The following is a 20615-nucleotide window of genomic DNA, read 5'->3' on the forward strand; positions in this document are numbered from 1 at the left end:
TTTGCTTAAAAATAAGAAAATAAATTTAAATATTAATAAAAAACAACACAGAAAAATAATACTAAAAGTTAGCCAACCGAACAGCAGACAAACAAATATTTGCATAAATCAGAGATTTTTTTGAGGGACTTTTTTTTTAATCAAAAGTAAAAATAGTCATGGTGTTACTTTGGCAGTAAGAGTATTTAAGTTAAGGGAAGTATAGCATTATACAGGAAGTCAGTTAAAGTTGTGTTGTAAAAAATATGAAATTAAAAGTTCACTAATTTAAAGCTTTGGAATTTTTATTTCTTAAATTATATAACTTGAATTGGTTGCTTCATATATGTTTAATGGTTTACTTCCCTTTATAACATTTAATATAATTTCACAAGTTTTGTTTTTCTTTCTTGTATTTTTCTTATTCATATTTTTTTTATTTTTGTTTTGTATATTAATATTTATTTAGGTTATATACCGAATACAATACTTACCAGCCCAATATGGGTGGACAGGTGATAGCCAAAGCTAAAACCCAAACTATGAGTATCATGATGAGCGCCAAACGTTTCGAACGTCGTTTACGTGAATAAGTTAAAGGTTGGGTTACAGCTAAATATCTGACAATTGCAAAAAGGAAACCAGCAAAAGGTATGAAAAAAATTATAAAAATTTGTATTAGAAAAAATGTTATAATTAAAAAAAAGTTGAACGAAAAAAGTTCAAGAGAAAACTTTTCAAGCAAACATGCAGCCAAAACTTACCTGTCCACGCTAATGGCACATAAACTTAATATGGAAGCGGTACACAAGAGAACATCCAAAGAAATCCAAATATCACAAAGTACCCAACCAAGTTGCCAGGAACCTAAAATTAACAAAGAAAAATAAGCAGAAAACAACATGAGTTTACTAAAGCCACAGATGCCTTTTAAATAAAAGACTTTAAAACAAATATAAACAAGAGACCAAAAGCAAAATAAATGACAATTTAAGACTCTTAAAGCATGAAATAGGCCAAACAAAATTAACTTGAGAATTTTGTAAGAAAAAGAAATCCCATAAACAAAACCAAGTGTAAACAGCAAGAAATGTTTTTGTTGACCAATAACCGCTTAAGTTAAAAAAAAAATACTAAAAAAAATATGATTTTTTTAGCGGAATTTTGCATTATTTAATAAGTTTAAAGTTCATGATAATCCCCGGGTGCGTATACTTAATGCATGTATATGACAAGATTAAATAATAATCATACGCCAAGGGGTAATTTATTCGCAACATACTCTCACATGTTCTCTCTTGTTTAAACATGCTCTCAATTTTGGTCATGTTTATTAGGCTGGTCCTTGTTTTGCACTATTTCGATGCAGCCAAGTTCTGAAATTGAGTTCCGTCATCTAAATCGGAAAACGTTGAGAGGTTGCACCTTTTATTCAAAAATTCAAGTTTAGGCTCAAAGTAGCAATATTTGCAATGAAATAAAAAAGCAAATGTTTTGAAAAATCAATAACAAATAGCTGTCAAACATAATACAAATGACGCAGCTTGTTCAAATTTTGACAGGAGTCAACTTGCAGATAGTTGTTGACAGGAGCAGTGTTGCCATTCTAGCTAAGAGGTGGGATTTCAAAAATTAGTTACATGCCCTCGTAACTTGCTAACAAAAAAAATTCTTAAAAATTTTAAACGAAATTAAAAAAATATATATATTTTAATAATTGTATCTATCATAGTTTAAATTGGCGGATTTCAAGGAAATATTGATTTTAGTTAAAAAAAATTTTAAAACATTGTTTAAATTTTAAATTTTTTTATGAATACGGGGGTTAATGTTCAAAAAAATATTGAAGTAAAAATAATTTTTATATTTCATTTTCCCCTAGAGGTTTAAATACAAAAAATTAGCAAATTGTCTGCATATCTCAAATCTAAAATTTTACATTTTCAACGAAATTTCAAAAGATTAATAAATATAATTTCGATTTTAAAAAAGGCTAAATGAGGATTAAAAATTCAGACATTAACATCAGTTTGAAATTTTAGAATTTCGAAGAAACCTTTTTTGGTAACAGATTAGATAAAATTATTTCTTAAAAAAACATTTCGCAGCTTATTTTCTAATATTAAATTTTAGATTGTTGCTGTAGTTTTTATTTTTTGGGAGTTTGTAATTTTAAATGTCTGCGACATTATTAATCCTGTCAAAATTGTTTAAGAGAAGCAAAGTTTGGTGAAAAAATATCCGACTTACTTTGGCCTTATATAGTCATTGCAAAGGTCTTTGAAATATCTATTATTGGATATCCATACAGGAGAAGGTTTTTTTGATTATTTTAAAATGTATACATAGAATTAAAAATGTTATGATGCGATATAATATAATTTCTTTCAAGCTATTTGTCTATTATTATTTAGGAATATTTATAACTTTTGACAATTAAAAATTCACGGAATACTTTATTGAAAAATATGACAAAAAATTTGTTTATACAAATACAAATTTTTCGAATTGAAATTAAATTTTTATTTATAAATAGTTTTTAACGAAATTTCACAGTTATGTAGATCTTTTGATTTAAAATGGAAAAATAAAAACTAATTTTGAAAAGTATTATCAGTAATCCCGCAATTCCCAAAAAAGTGTTGAAAAATTCCAAAAATTTTAATCTTTAGTTTTTTGGTTATAATATCCATACCAGGGTCGGGATTATCGGAACCCTTTACAAAATAACTGGAAACATATTGAGCCACCCAAAATCAGTTAACATATTTTGATATCGAATATGCAATTTGTGAATTTTTGCGTTAAATTTTAATTTTACATAATAAATTGGTGTTTTTTGAATGGACCTGGTCCCCTCGGTAACAACAATATTTAATTTTTTTTTCATTTAAAATATTTTATGAAAACTTAGCTTTCAGAAAGTTTAAATTACTTATACATCCTCTTGGAAATATTTTGCGATAACTTAAAAAGAAATAGTTAATTTTCCCAAAAAATTGGCTAAAAATCGCCTTTTTAATATTGTTTAAATTCAAATGCATATAACATTGGACTTAGTCATTATTTTTAAACAATTCGTTTTCTATTTGACACATACATGTGTTGTTAGTCCAATAAAGGAAAACTGGAGAAAATCTGGAAATATTTGGATACGCTGTTATCAAAAAACTGGAGTAGGGTGGGCAAAAATGTTGAAAATATAATATTAAAATGCGAATATTTCCTAAGATATAAGAGACAATTGATAATTTTTTTGAAATCGTAACTAAAACGAAGAAATAGGATCGTTTTAAAAATGTAACATACCCGAGGTGTTCTACCCGAGGCCGCGCCCCTGGTGGGCCCATGAGGTCCACGTTCAAAACTTAAATTTTACAACACTTCTTCTTTGCGCACGTGAAATTTCATTCAAACCAATCTAACCATTTAGAAGTTACAGATTTATTTCCCTCTTTTTTTCTATACCGCTGTGTGTCGCTTATGATAAAATGTAAACATTGACTTACGCTAAAATCTTACCCCCTATATTTTTGAAATTATTAACCATTTTGATATTCTGAGAACGCCAAAAAATCAGTCGGTCCAAAAAATTTTAATTTCTGCACTAAAAACAAAATTTAGAAAATGTCGCTTATGATAATTTGGCGCTAAGGGCTCGATATTGTATACTTAGTAATCCAGATATAGATAAAAACAAGTAAGAGAGCTATATTCCGCTGTGCCCTTCACCAAATTATACTTAAATTTGGTTTTTTAAATAAAACTAAGTTTTATTTTTAAATTAATTTTAAAATTTTTTTCCCCAATTTTTGATGAAAAAAAATCGGGTTAAAAAATATTTTCCCCGATTTTGACCCATTGTAGGTACAACATTCATATATACATCGTTGTAATGGTCTTTGAAATATCTATCATTAGGTATCCATATTGTCTATATTAATAACTTAGTAATCCAGATGTAGACCAATAATAAGTCATTAATATTAATATATTAATGACTTAGTAATCCAGATGTAGACCCAAAATAAGAGAAAAATCGAGGTTGTCCCGGTTTATCCTTATATGTCAGCTATTTGTGTGCCGAATAGCAACCGAGCAGGAATAATTCCCGATATATTGATGTCTTAATCATGTATGTAAGTTATTTGGGGACAGACGGACATCGCCATATCGACTTCGCTATCTATAACGATCCAGAATATATATACTTTGTGGGGTCGCAAATGAAAAATGTAGAAATTACAAACGGAATGACAAACTTATATGTATATACCTTGCCACTCATGGCGAAGGGTATAAATAGGAAAAAATTGAGGTTGTCCTCGATTATCGAAAGTACTTTATATTGTATATCAGCATTTTGAGTTTTAAATCAGATAAATTGTACTGGAACGACAATATATCAAAATTGAGTAGTGGTTTAAAAAGCCTCCAAAATTTATTTCGATTTTATTGCCCTGTGTAATGGGTTATCGATATCAGCAAATTTTTTAATTTACATTGAAACATGCATGGGTAATTGAAATACTACAATATTTAATTTTTTTTTTTTTTTTGCAAAATATTGCCATTGTTCCTCTAAACATTTCAATGTTATTTGTATTTGTTAAAATTTTAAGCACTCGGTGTCTAGATGACGGAGAATGATTTGGAATCATTGAAATTCCAAAAATTGCATAATAAGTTTTACCCTAATGTACATGTGTACATGTTGCTGCAACAAGGCGTTCTGCTTTATTTGTTTTGATTTATTTTTTATTAAACATATTTAGCAGCAGCAAAATAAGAAACATGAAATATTATTTACAAAACGAACAACAAACTTTCTTATGAAATTATGTTAAAGAGCTTGTAATTTACACCACATGCCCCCTTGGGAAAATAATTTCAAATACAAACAAGTTGCGCAAGTTGGTGTTTTTTTTTTTCTATGAAAATGTTATTTTCGCAAAAATAAATAAATTGATGATGAAAGGGAGATTATTTTCTCTTACACAAAATATTGTTTTGCCTTGAGTTTTGTATCTTAATTTATTTTAACGTGACCCTAAACAAAATACGTAAATATTAAATGAATTTGTCCCCTTTAGTACAAATATAAAGTCAAGAGTCTTAAACTTTAGTAATGGATGCTTCCTTGAATACTTAAGATTTTTATAAATGAATTAAGATGCTTTCGTTATGGAACATGTATGCAATTGTAAAATCAGGAATGTAAGCAGATTATTATGGACTTCCACTCTACATATTTCGAATTGAAATGAAATGTTAAATTTTCTGAAAACTGAAAACTAATTTTAAACAAGATACGAAACCATTTTATTTATTGTAGTTGATATTGTTTATCACACGGGAATTATCCGGGCAAGCGTGAAATATCCTTTAATCACTCAATATTAAATATAAACTATTTGAGAAAATAATAATTCAAAGACAAATTTTAACAGTCTTAAACAGTCATAATCACGGACAAATTGAGCAAATTAACGCATAACTGGAGAGATACGAAAATCGTTCGAACTAAATAAGTACTGTTCGGCAATATTTCTATACTCCTCTGATTTGCCCGAGTCTGAAGAATTAACCATTTCCACCTTTGCACTTGACACTGCAATACTTAGATCTCAAGTGAACTTATTTTGATTAATTATGGTAGCGTTTGTACAATACCTCATATTGAGGAGGAATGGAAGGAATTTAACTTCTAGAAACCTAGATAATTATCTTAGACTTGTGGATATGTGGTTAAAACTTTGCAGAATACAAGTAAATAAAATCAAAAGTAAGCATTTAACGTTTTCACTTAGGAGAGGAAGTTGTCCATCAGTGACACTAAACAATATTACATCCCACAGTCTGATCATCTTGGTTTTCACTTAGATAAATGACTTACTTGACGTCGCATAGTGGCGCCCGTAGAACAAGTGAGGTTGCAAAAATCAAAAATTGCATGTGGCCCTAAAAAATACTGAATAAACCTCTTTTACAGTATGCTACTCTTATTACAATCAGATTTTTGGTTCAGAAGATATAGCCCTTCAAAGTTGACTGATTTTCAGTTTTCAAAAAAAAAGACCATTTTTAGGTAATTACGTCCGCTTTCAGATACAATATATCGAAAATTATATAACGGATCATCATTATTTTTGATTCTATTGATAGATATATCTATTAAGAATAGAATAAACGAAAAATGACGAGACCTTCATGGTACATAAGAAATGAGAACATCACTTATATGTGTCATTGATTGTGGATGAATTTAGAAAAACTCGTGAAGCTTATTTGTCAAAATTACATCATCATCCGAACCCGTTCGCAAGTCTAATTGTAGTAACACAAGATAGATCAAGGCTACGTAGAGCGGATTTACCAATCATCCAATTTGAGACTAATTTGCCAAATATGAATCTCCACTGACAGATAACACTGTCCAACAAATTCAGACTTTTTGATTGGAACAGAATGGCGATCTCAGAGGTCATGTTGAGTAGATCATTTTTGTAGAATAAACCTACAGTCCAGCTGGTCGGATTTTTTTTACAGTGGGCCAGACAGTATTAAGTGAAAAAAAAATGTTGTATGCTAATGTCTGAGAGCATTTTTATTGTCAAAATTATATTGTGGAATTTTATGGTGATAATTTTTGTGGAAGATTTTAACCATCTAGCTCCTCTCTTTAGGGGTAAATTGGAGAAAAAATTTCGAGAAAATGAAAAAAAAACCTATTGGAAAGGACTCCATGGCCCGCCATATCTAAAAAACAAAAAAAAAACAATTAAGAAACACAGTTTTCTTTTAAAATGTCCCCATATACATTATGACTAATTATGGACCAATGTCTGCTATATATATGAAACTTATTTGTGTTAAATTTTATTGGAATACCAACATTTTTAAGAGATTTATACTGGTTAAAGTGATTTTAAGAAGTGGGCCTTATATGGGAGCTATGACTAATTATGAACCGATCATCATGTTGCGAGTTAGGCTATAAAATATATATATATAAAACTTATTTGTACTGCATTTTGTTTGGATATCTATGTAACTAAGATATTAATGAGAGCTTAAATATTTTCAGATAGGGCAATCGTATGGGGCTAGGAGAAATAATGGACCGATTCTAACCGAATTCAATAGGCTCCGTCCTTGTAGAAATGGAAAAGCTTGTACAAAATTTTGTCGAATTATCTTTGAAATTGCGACCTGTAGTTTGATTACAAGGTTTACATGGACAGACGGACGGACGGACATCGCTTAATCGACTCAGAAACTAATTCTGAGCAGATCGGTATACTTTAAGGTGGGTGTTGGGACAATATTTTAGCACGTTATAGACATCAGCACTAACCCAATACCCTCTCCACTATGGTGGTGTATGGTATAAAAATCGAGGAAAATAAAAAACAGACATAAATAAACCTAAATATCTATTGAACTAAAAGAGACAACTTATATACGTATGCATATATTTTAGATTTCATCCATTAGGAGCATAAATGGATTTTTGACAATTTTTTTTTTTAAAAATGTGAGAACTAAGTTTGCGTGTAATTTTGCTAATTGAGCGTAAAGTGCTTTATCTACCATATTGGTATCTTTGGAAACCCCAATTGATATTTTTGGGAATAAATTTTCGTAGAATATTTTAATCCATATATGTTCTTTTTGAAAGGACTTTTCTTATTTTCTAAAGAGAAGAGCTAGAGGGTTAAAATCTTAAAAAAAATCAGACCAGCTGGACTAATAGTTCGCTATTCTGTACCAAAAATGCTGTTTGACAATGTAATTGTTTTAATTATAAGATTTAGTTACTTATTGTTAGGCCTAGACATTAAATACAGAAACAATATTATAATAAACGTATATAAAAAAGAGTCTCCCAATAGGGACTTCTGAACTTTGACAGTTAATGGCGGCCATATTATTGAAGCTACATCTGTCAAATTGGCTGTTATTTTGTTTTCTCAAATCACTATGGATGAATATAGCGTTTAACAACAACATCAGGTGCTCTCAAAGACAACATAACCCATGCTACCATAAATTCAGCCTGATTTATGTGCCTGAATCATGCAAAATTAGACATTTTGGAAGACCAGCACCCTGGCTTTTGCCGCGACTTACATTTGCACGATGTTATTTTTCATAAATATTGGCAATGATAGTCTCTTCAAACGATTAAATACTGTCGAGAATAGCTCGCACATACTTTGTTTTATTCAAATTTAAATGTAGGAAGCGCTCCAAATTGGGAAATACCAAATGGTGTTCAGTATGAAGACGGATTTGTGTTATATTTGTGAAACCATTGACTTTTATTTGGAATAAAAATGTTCCTATCTACAAAATTTCCCATAATTAAGTCGTTAAGTGGTTGCTTTAAGGTGCCTTAGAAAATACATTTAAACAACTAAAACCACTGAAACTATTTTATTTTATATTTACACTCTTCTTAGTTTAATTAAATTGTAAAGTACGTCATTTATTTTAAAATACATTTAAATAAAAAACAGATTAATGCTTTTTAAAAATACCCAAAATAACAAAAAAAAAACTTTATTTTAAATCCTGCCAGCTACATTTAAAGTTCGCATGTCCTTTAAAACGCAAATTTATTATGTTGTTTCGTATTTTCCTGTTTTATTTTATTCTCCATTTTTTAGATGGTATCTTCTTGATTTTTTTTAGCAGACAATTATGTTGTCAGCGGAATAGATTAAAAAAAATACAACGAGACAATTTGCTTAAATATTTGTGCTGGATAAAGAGAATAAAATACTCGAAAAACTAAATGAGATTTACATGTAGATCTATATAATTGCATTTTGGTAGTTGTTTTTATAATTTTTGGTCAGCATTTAAGTTTTATTGTATTTATTAGGGATGCCAAACCAAACAAGATTTTACAAATTCCAGGATTCGAAATTAAAATATCTAAAATGTTAAAAATATTAAAAATCCCGAAACTTCCCCGATTTTTGGGATGTCAAACTGGACTGGTATTTATAAATAGCTGCATTCGGGATTATATAATTACACAAGCTTCAGGAAGCTCCCAAAATATAAATAATTTCGAGTATTTTACAAAATATTTGGAATTTTTTAATCTCTATTGGGAATGATCCCCAATATTTATACTCAGCACCAACATCCATAGTAAACAAAAAAGCTTCTTAGTGTAACAAAAAAAGTAGATTCTCGTTTTTAGAAAATTCGGAACATAAATTTAGTTAGGTATGTATGTGTAAAACACGGTCGCTTTGAAATACAGTACTGAAATTAAAAAAATTCAGTGGAAATGTTTATCATTATACTAGGCTATTTGGTATTGATGATCATCCTATTCTATTCAATAGAAAAAAAATTATGAGACCTTGAAAAGATTTTCAGCCCAACTAAGAATAAAAATTCCCCGGGAGTTTTTTCCCTTTTCTCATTTTTCCTATTCAAATTCAATGGGAAAAAACTCCCGGGGAACAAACTCCCACGGAATTTTTTATTCATTATTGGGCTATTTATATTTTTACCAAAACTTATTTTACGGTTGGTGCAGTAATGTTTTGTAAATGTCCTTGTAATTATTTAGATTTCATTATGTCTGTATTATAAACTATTAAATACTTTTATTGTAATTGTACTTAAAACTACTGGGAATAATAAAGTCGGTATGAAAGCGAAATTTCGTATGCTCTATTGTAATTAAATAGAACTTGTCTGAGTAATTGAAGAAATGAAAATGAATAGATAATAAATGTAAAAATATTTTAAAACGTATTTTTAATTATATTCAATAAAGGATATTTGGCTTAAGGGAATCCTAAACCAAAGTAATAAGAATATTGAAATGTTAGCAAAAGGCTTCACTTTTCTTAAATATAAAAAAACATACTATCATATAAATCTTATTTTAATGAAATTTTACCACAACTTAAAATGCATATATTTTTTAAGTGTTTATTTTTAGACAAGTATTAACGCTTTAGCTCAAATTAAGACAACAAAAATAAACATCTTTGTATTCAAAGCAACTTGGCTTAAATTTTTAGCAAAATATGTACAAAGTACAACACATTTTTAATCCCATTTTCTTATTAATTTTGTTCCTTTCTTTTGGCTTGTTTTGAGGCATTTATTTTGTATTGTTTAGCGTTCTTAAAGCTTAATGGCATTAGCATTTTATTTCACTTTCTTTGAATTGTAAGAGGAAAATTTCTTGTTCTCAGCATATTGTCTTCATTTTGTAAGTTCTTTTGATTTTGTTAATCATTTTTAAATGAGCAACGAAATTTCTAATTCCGTTTAAGTTTTATTGGATGAAGTGTATGGTCAGGCCGTTGCTGCATTTGATATTAATATTTTGTTATCGTATCCACTAGTATATTCTTTTTTATACTAGTCCATAGTAATATTGCTGTTTGCCTCTGAACTTTATGTGTTGGATCCATCAAAATACGTTTATATGTGTTCCTAACCTTCAATAATTTATCCACTCCCTCGTATGAGTATCTCATCCTTATATTGTCTCAAACATCTTCCTGTAGCTTCATATGAATTTCTAGTATGAATATCTCCTTATTACTATTATACTTCATTGTTCTTCTGTGCGTCATGATTCTGTTAGCAATATTCGATCTGTTAACATCCTTTTCTCTATCATCTGTAAGAGTTTGCACAAATTGTTCCAACACTGCTATCAATCCGAACTAAGACTGATTACGCCTATAGAAATATTGAAATTTTGATTCTCAATTTTTTCTCCAAAAATGTATAAAATCTTAGGAGAAGTCTGTTTCAAAAATCATTGAATTTTAGTCATTCATATTTTAGTACCTCTAGATTACAGAAATCTGACACTGTGCATTATGGGTAGGGTACAATGCGTTTGTACTAATGTTTGTAACGTCCAGCAATATAATAATATTAAATATTATTACTTTAATGCAGTAGTAGGCAAATTAAGGAATTGAATTTGTGTGCATGTATGGGTAAAAAATAAAATATCCGCAACAACATCAAGCAACTGAATAAAATATTTGTATTTTTACTCTCTATTACGCTTTATTGTTTACATTCGGGTTGTATACGTTTAAATTGACGAACAGTATGAACGCGCACCGCTGATTTCATATACGTATGAGCGATATCAAATAAATAAATATAATTCATACGCAATTGTGTGATTTGTACCATAACAACCCAGCTAAACGCCAACATATTACAATAGAATAACCCAATACAGGAAAATGAGCTGTTCAATGGAGCGTTCAAAGGGTGATGTGGCTTAATTGGTTAGCGCGTTTGATCATTAAGCATGATATGGTATTTGTGGCCTGGGTTCGATTCCCAGCCGCTGCCAATCAACAACATCAGTTTATAATAATTATTAGTTTACTAATAACTAATATTTATCACAGAGCCCTCCTTCGGTGGTATAACACTAAAACGCCACCGAAGTAAAATAATAAAATAAAGGTTGTTGGCTTGACTAAGGCGCCAATATTGTCTGCCCATTAAGCATTTCCTGAGGAAAAAAAATCAATCAAATCAAGGCTAAGCTTGATAAATACTATGGGAACTATATATCGTAAACATTTTCAATGGTAAAAAAGTGGTTTACTGAGTTTTGTTCTGACTGTACAAGTATGGAAGATGTCGAACGTTATGGACGCCAAGTTGAGGTCTCTTCATACGAAACAATTAAACAAAATCACAGCATGGTGTTGGCCGACCGAAGCTTGAAATTCATAGGCATTTCACATGACTCAGTGGTTTCAATTTGGAATGATCACATGGCTATGCAAAAGTTTTCCGAAAAATGGGTGTCGGGTTAACAAAACGACACACACATGTATATTTTTCATATAAAAATCTATGAAATGCTCCCTCTTCAGCATTATATTCTTTGAATTATCCCTATTAGAGTATTTCTTGTTTACAAACCTGAAGTAATGTCTCAACGGAAACAGATTTGACTCTAAAAATGAAATCATCATACGAAAAATACCTATTTTGATGAACTCGACAAATCTTTTTTTTTTTGAAAGGATACAAAATTTGGAGAAACGTTTGACAAGTGTATTTCCGTATATCATTAAAAAAATTAAAAACTTTGTAAATCTGACCTCAATATCAATATGTTAGTATTCAAGTTAGTAAAACAATAAAGTTAAAGACTATTTATACCTTAGACCACCATAGTGTGGAGGGTACTATGCGTTTGTGCTAATGTTTGTAATGCCTACAAATATTAGTCTAAAGTATAACGATCTCTTTGTCCATCCGACAAAGTACAGGTCGCAATATTGAAAATATTTCGATAAAATTTGGCGTATGCATGTTTCTTAGTGACAAAGCCTATTGAAAGTAGTTGAAATCTGTCCATTATTTCAGTTAGCCCCCATACAAATGTCCTCCAGAAATAGGACTTTATCTATCATAAATGTTTAATTTATATAGATATCTACGCATTCTTCGCTCCAAATATGTTCTATTTATACGAAAGTCATGTCGCCTAATTTTATGATCAACGGTCCATAATTAGTCATATCTCCCATATAAGGCAAACTTCCGTAAATCACTTTAACTGCCATAATTTTTCTTCAAAATGTTTGTATCCCCATAAAATTCAACTTCCTCAAATTACTTTATGGACCATAATTTTTTTAAAAATTACACTGAGGTCCCATATCTTTGGGGGCCCATAAAAAAAGTGCAAAGTTATGCAAAATTGGGAGACATGGTCTTTTTGTTTTTTAGTCTTTTATCACGTAGTGGTGTCCGTCCGTATATGATTATATGTCCATGAATCAAATAATTACACAGAGTGTAATTTAACAAACGTAAGTTTCTTATAGAATCACACTGCCTAATCTGGTGGTGATCGGGTCTTAATTAGTCATAGCTCCCATATGAGGCCTACTTCCGAAAATAACTCAAGGAAACCTTTGATATAGAATAAATTTAGACCTTGGTATCATAGAAAATCCAAAAGTGCAAAATAATGCCATATATGTATGAACTAAATTGACTTAATTACGTTTTATATTGTTACGAAATTGTACTTGAATTCAAATATAACGATTTTAAGGGCTGATTTAAAAGTAGCATAATGCTTTCAAATAACAGTGCTGTAATAGCAAACTGTAACATATCTGTGGGTATTATTAAATAAAAGCTTTCAGTTGATTTGATCGTAAGTTGGCAACGCTGTATTCGAATTCGAATATTCAGTTAAAGAACATTGTAGAAAGTACACCACAGATGGCAGTGTTATAAATAGTGGCAGAGGTTGCAGTCGTGAGTCAGTTTATCAGAGACGCTATTTGAATAAACATCAACTGAGTGCCTTAAAGTGTGCTGTATTTTTCAAGTGAATTCGTATACATTATAAAGTGTGTCTGTATTTCTGAGAATTTTTAAACGTGTATAAAAAACATTGAGTGGCTATTTAATTCTGTTGTTGTATATTTTAAATAAATAAAGAGTTGTTACAATTTTCAAACTACTAAACGGCTTTTATTTGCAATCAAAAGTATCCGGTTTATATAAAGGAAATAAACCAGCGTTTTAAAAAGGTTAAAATGTAACAATATTATATCCCTCATTTTTAATAGACGTTAGTGGATAGTAGAAAAAACTGATGTAATAAAGAAAGGTGTTACTTTATGATGATATATCTTTTTAAATCCGGTGTCAATCTTCTTCACATAGCTACCCAATGTGCGGTATTATGTTTTTATTTTAATAACAAATTTTAGTTAGTAATTTAATTTTTCCCTAAAACTTCAAAAAATGTAAATGGTAATTCATTTTCATTTCCAATGTAAAAAATTATAAATATTAAATAAAAAATGTATTATAAATTATTTAATTCTTTGCATTTCTTCTCTCTTGACTAAAGTAAATATTGTAAAAATTTATTACTTTTTAAATGGGTTACTATACAAATTCATTTCGTTTTTCGAAAGAATATTACGAAACAAAAGGTCAACAATTTAACATTTATTATGGCTTATGTATGAGAACAGAAATGTATTTTCACTTAGTTAACCTAAGGCAATATTTACAAATTTTTTTTGTTCATATTCTTTAATCATTTGGTTTAATAAATTCTTATAAAGAAAAATATTATGCGGAACATAAGAGGGTGTACAACACGTGGCCTTTCAGTGCTGAAATAGGAGCTTGAGGTGGAATTAATTCTTTTGATAATTTATACTCAATTTTAGAGTATTTTATTGCAGTGATTGGGTTAAATCGTGTTTTATCTTTATAAAAACTGAAAAAAAAACATGTAAAGTCCAGGTTAAAAGTGGGTTTAGATTGAAGTGAAATCGAACCCGTAACCCTCAGATAGATAGTCCAACAGATAGATATCGGGGAACCCAGTTCACATTGCTCATTCAGTTCATGACTGTCATAAATTCAAAAAACAAATTACGAAGAAAACAGGTTACACATTTTCAGGTTACTATCTATCTCTCTCTCTCTCAGCCTTGAAATAAGTAGACAATTGTTATCTGTTCTTCATACGATCTAATCATTATCAATCATAAAACTAGAGGTCGATACACTGAAAATCATATAGAGCTTATAAGAGTGTTTTTTAAGTGCGATAGAACATGAAATTAATAAAACAAAAAGAAAGATACAAAAATTTATGGCATTAACATTTGAAAATGATTTCGGGTATATTCTTCACGAAACGCATTCTAAACTTCCAAATTTGGGTAACTTTTTTAAGCATTGTTGGCCGTATGTCACGAATAACACGTACAATGTTGGCAAGCATGTTTTTTCAAGACCTAGGCGAGCGCTTTCCAAAAATATAAAAATCTTTGAAATAGGATGGGAAACAAAAAATGGCATGTGTTTATTTACATGTCGAAGGTACCCTACTTTGAGCCCCCATAACGCCGCCACTGCAGCATTTGTAGGATCCATTTTAATAACTTAAACTCGAATACTCCTGGCTATGGTCAGGTCAAATTTTATCCCGATTGGACCAGCCGTTTAGAAATGCCAGATTTATTTCCAAAAAATTTCGATTCTGCCCCACTGTGCAGTGTTGCCAATTCTTGGTGAATAAAAAAGGGATAAATACTTAGAAAAACAAGGCTAAGAAAGGTCTAAAAAGTGGCTAAAGAAGGGCTAACATTTTTAATTAAAAAAATACATACATTTGACACAAAAAACAACTTAGAATGTTAGATTTTGGCTATGCCGAATAGACAAACGAAAATCTAACACACATTCAAATGGAAGAAAATAGGAATATTTATTCCTGTACGTCACACGTATATCATATGCCAATGTTTTTAAAACCTCGTATTTATCACCTGGGCCCTTCCACAAACAACTTATCAACTTTTCACTCTGCACTTACCAAATTTAATTTTTTGGCAAAGTGATAAGTGTGTAAAGTGTTCCACAAGGCATTTGATCATCTTTGCATTTCTGTCTTATTTCTATTCGCTTTGCTAAATAGAACGTGGTAAAATGAGCCGCAAAATAAAAATGGAAAAAAATCTTGCACTGTACATTTGATTAAAGAACAAGTAAGAGATATATTCGGATGTGTCGAATCTTATATACCCTTCACCAAATTATACTTTGAAATAAAAATTTTAAATATTTTTAGGTTAACAAATATTTTTTTAATTTTCATTTCAAAATGATTTTAAATTTTTTTTTAATTTTTGTAGTGACAAAAATTTTATGCCAAAATTATTTTTCAAAATTAATTTTTTAAAAATTTTTTTTGTTATTTTTTTTACTGACAATTTTATGCCAAACATTTTTTTCAAAATTTATTTTTTAATATTTTTCCAATTTTTTTTTTTTTTTAATTTTTAAAATTTTTTTAAATTAAAGTTTTGTAGTCATGAAAAATTAATTCGATACCTATAATTTCTTGTTATAACCGCGTCTTCAGTATCGCCGAACAAAAATTCACGTCTTAACGTTTTTTGGCAAGCGATCGTTTACCTTGCAAATTTTTGTTAAACTTATCAAAATTTGCTGTGAAAAATTACACTTTTCAATATTAACTTTGCACTTTGAACAAGGGAACGTATGTGGAACAGAAATTGCAAAGAGAATATAAAAATTGCAAAAATTTTGCACATTAAACTTATCACTTATCAAATTTTATAGTTCTGAGGAACATAAAGTTTTGCAAATTGAAAAGTTGGTAAGTTGTTTTGTGGAATAGGGCCCTGGCCTGTAACACCGTCCGACAAATAGAGAAAAAATACGTCTGAAACTCTAAATTTAAAGAAGAAAATCTGTGTTTTCAGTTTTTCATTTCGTGAACATGTGTCCTTTTTTAAGGACTTCAAAATTTCAAAGAAATACGTTTTTCAAAAAATATTTAAAAATATTCCTGCTATTCCAACAACGACAAGTTGTATATCAAAAGAACAAGAAGAGTTGTAAAATATTTTGTATTATCATTACTTTATCCTGTAAGGATCAAAAGATGTCAAAAATGTCCTTTAAAATGTTTATCCTTTAATATCCTTTAAGATTGCCAATAAATTCCTTTTAAAAAAATAGTGCGTTAAAACCCAAATATTCTATACTAAATGTCAAAATTTCATTCTTTATATATATAAAGGTCAAATTAAAATATAAAAAAAAATTTATTTGTATACAAAAAAGATTTATTAAGAAAAGTGCATGTTTATAAACTACACCACCATAGTGGGGGAGGTATAATGGGTTAGGGCTGTTGTTTGCAACATACATACCCACCATAAAGCATACCAAACCGCTCCGGATCACTTTCTGAGTCGACTAAGCGATGTCCGTCCATCTGTCCGTCCATCCATGTAAACCTTGTAATCAAACTACAGGTCGCAGGTTTAAAGATAATCAGTGTTTAAAAAGCTACGATAACTAACAAATTTTTAACTGTTGCTACAACTACAGCTTCAAAAAAGTGTATGTAGCGGTAGCAGTAGCATTTGTCTTTTTTCGTTTTCATGTTTTTTTAAAACTACTGCTACCTTCAAAATATAAAACTCTTAACAGAGCAGTAGTAATACAACATGAATTGTAAATGGAGTAGTAGCATAAAAATACAAATCATTGCTACTGCTCTATATCGAGTTTTAATTTTTAAGGTAGCAGTAACATAGCATTTGATGCAGCAGTTAAGGTAGCAATAAAAGTAGTAAAAAAAGAAAATCTTCAGTCATAATAGCAAAATTGACAGAATTAAACACTGTGTGTTGCTAACAGAAAGATCTGTGTGTATAACAAAAAAGCCGAACTTTTGTTTACAACACGGCCAACTTACACAAATATAAATTCACAACAACAACACACAATATTCTTTTTTGGCTGAAGATTTTTATTTTTGACTTATTTTATTGCTACCTCAACTGCTACTTAGCTGCTACTTCAACTGCTACTTTTTCTACTACCTCAACTGCTACTTCAATTACTACTAAATTTTAAATGTAGCAGAAATAATAAAAAACTAATGACTGCTACATCAAAACTTTTTCTTTTTTAAGTTAGCAATAGAAAATAAATTACTCTGCTACTTTTAAATTTTTCTTTTATAAGTACTACTACAACTACTGCTACAAAAATGTGAAGGTAGCAGTAGTAGTAGTAATTATTGACTCCGAGTTTTTATTAATTTTTTAACTAGACTACTTGTGTTTTTACGTTGCTACTGCTACTTGTAGTCTAGTTTTTTAAACACTGAAGATAATTCGACCAAGTTTTGAACAAACCTTTATATTGTCCCCAAGGACAAAGGCTATTGAATGTGGTTTGAATACAATTGGCCTATTTGAAAATAGTTAAGCTCTCATAAATATCTTAATTTTAAACATATTCAAACCAAATTCAGCACAATTAAGTTTTATGTAAGCCTAACTCTCACGACGAAATTTCGTGACGATCGGTCATCAATATTCCATAGCTCCCATATAAGCAACATTCTCGAAAATCTCATTAATATACATAAATATCTGAAATATATCAGTATTCCAACAAAATTCAACACAAATATGTTTCATATATTCGCAATTCATCCCACCAAATTTTGTGACGATTGGTCCATAATTAGTCATAGCTCCCATATAAGGCCCACTACCGAAAAAGATTCAACACAAATAAGTTTCATATCAAAAGAAAACTCTTTATAATCGTATACCCGGTGTATTGCATCACAAGGTCGGGCTTGCCCGACTATACCATTTTACTTGTTTATTAAAAAGTATTCTTCGTTGCTTTTCACAACGTATTTTGTTATATTTTATTTCGAATGAAATGTTAAAATAAAATATAAAAACTCAAATAATTAAAATTTATAATATTTTTTAACACTTAAGTAGTTAAGATAGAAGGATGAAGGTATTCAATATTTGGATTTTAACTCACTATTTTTTGAAAAAAAAAATTATTGAAAATCTAAAAGGATATTCAAGGAAAAAAATTTTGTAAGGACATTTTTGACATCTTTTGATCCTTATAGGATAAAATAAAAATAAGATGAAATATTTTTCAACTCTTCTTGATCATTTACCACCAAATTTGACATAGTTGGATGATCAGAAGTATTTTAAAACATTTTTTTAAAAATGTACTCCTCTGAAAATTTGAAGTCCTTTTAAAAGGAAACAGGATCACGAAATGAAAAACTGAAAACGCAGTTGTTCTTCAATTAATTTATTGTTTCAGACGTATACCATCCGGTTCGTGTCTAATATTGAGTGTCGTACGGTGTAATAGAATCTGAAAGATTTTGTTTATTAACAAACCCGTTAAGCCAAAATACCGCAATTCCTAAAACGGTGTGTTCCAAAAACTGATTTTTTTTTAGATATTTTTTTATATTTTTTTTTTTTTTCAAACTTAAAATTTATTTAAAATTTCGATGTTTGGTTAGGCTTGGGGGTACTATGTTCGCTTAAGTGAGCCAAATTTTTCTTCACACACTTTTTCATTAAGTTCTCTTTACGGGTCATATAATAATTGTATATAGTCCCGAAAAAAAATGTTTATTTAGAAAAAATACAGGGACTTTTTTTTTGGGAAACTACAGCTGATTTGTTTAAAAAAAAATATCGAGCAAAATAAGAAAAAATACATAACATACAGATGTAAGATGAACTATTTATATTTTAAATTTCAGCTCAAATCATAAATGGATTTTTGGAATTTATTTTTTTTAAATTGAGACATGTGGTGACCAAATTTTAGCGACCACGCATTGGCCCCCATGGCCCCCATAGGAAGCTGAACAATTGTAAATCAACTCGAAAATACCTCAGTTCCAAACATGCTAAGTAACAATATCTCCAATAGTGAGATACCGAATTATTTCCAAAAAAAAACGTTTCGAAACCTCTGTGCTGCAGCGATATTCTGTTTATTATGCACATTCCTTAGACGTGTTAATGTTATTGCATCATTTAGAGATTGGGAAAAATTTCCCAGGAATTCCCAGTAGCGTTTCTTTATAAGATATCTTCTTAAAACTAGAGTATTATTTCTGCACTGTATAAAACAAAGTCGTTGTGTATAGTTCTGATTTATTTGATTACAAGTGTAGGTTGTTATATGGTAGAAACTTTCAATGTTTGCTTTAAAAGTAGCCTATATGTATTTCTTAGAAAACCTTTTCTAAAAATGCTCAGCTTTTTGACTTTTTGATTTTTATTACAGACTGCCTGTTTGTTTTGCTTGTTAAAGTATATTTTACTAAAAACTGTCTACATACATCTGTATGAATTTTCCAGGAAACTTTAAATCAAATATCAAGGAAGCATTCAGATACATATGTACATATTAGGGTGTTTCTTATTTTCCAATTATTTGATTTTCGATGTTCCCAAGTTCTATAATTTTTGTCCGTCATTTAGAAACCAAATGCTGAAAATTTTAGCAAAATCTTTAAAGGAAGCACAAAAATTAAATATCGGCAAAACTTTTTTAAGAAAAATAGTTTTTGCATACCCACCATCAATATGAACTAAGTAGCGGCCTTTTATATTTCTGATATAGGGGTTCTAGGGGTAAATTATGGAACAATCTTCACAAAAATTGGTAAAAAGATTTATGTTTATCCAATGTCATCACTATATTAATTATGAATGTTCAAGGAGTTTCCTGAGGGGAACCTTGTATGGGGACTAGGGATAAATGCTCTTTGATTTTCTCCATACTTTACAGAATAATTTCAGATTGTGAAAATTTTATCATGATTGGCGCACATTTCTTCAAAATTTGCCAATTTAAATTAAGTAAATATAACATTTATTGATAGGGTTTCAATGATAACAAAATTTTTATATTTTAAATTCAAAAATCTCTGGAAAATAAGTGCCAACCTAATACACATATGAGAATCTTTAAAATACCTGCAAGAAAAACCTAAATAAAAAAAATATCATGGTTAGTATATGCAGTTCAAAGAAATTCAGATGACTAAATAACAATGTCTAAAAAATGGAATGACAGTCTTAAAATGTCGACCCCTACATGGCCTGAAAATTAAGTGGATGGAGAATTCATAGAAGAACTTTAGACTTATATTTAGAAGGAATTCTTTTCAAGATTTTTTTGCACACACATGTTAACTTACAAATCTTAAATATTTGTATTAA

General features: G+C 29.5%; 1 protein-coding gene across 1 annotated transcript in view; it reads right to left on the reverse strand.

Moving 5' to 3' along the window:
* TyrR (Tyramine receptor) overlaps positions 1-20615 on the reverse strand; it is a 114773-nt gene that overhangs the window by 10191 nt on the left and 83967 nt on the right. Inside the window, exons 3-4 of the mRNA XM_065508554.1 lie at positions 744-846; positions 474-599 (exon numbers count right to left, since the gene is read on the reverse strand). Of these exons, the coding sequence (XP_065364626.1) occupies positions 474-599; positions 744-846 (229 nt within the window). The remainder of the gene's footprint in view (positions 1-473; positions 600-743; positions 847-20615) is intronic.

The sequence above is a fragment of the Calliphora vicina genome, chromosome 1, assembly GCF_958450345.1.
Source record: "Calliphora vicina chromosome 1, idCalVici1.1, whole genome shotgun sequence".
Taxonomy (NCBI): domain Eukaryota; kingdom Metazoa; phylum Arthropoda; class Insecta; order Diptera; family Calliphoridae; genus Calliphora; species Calliphora vicina.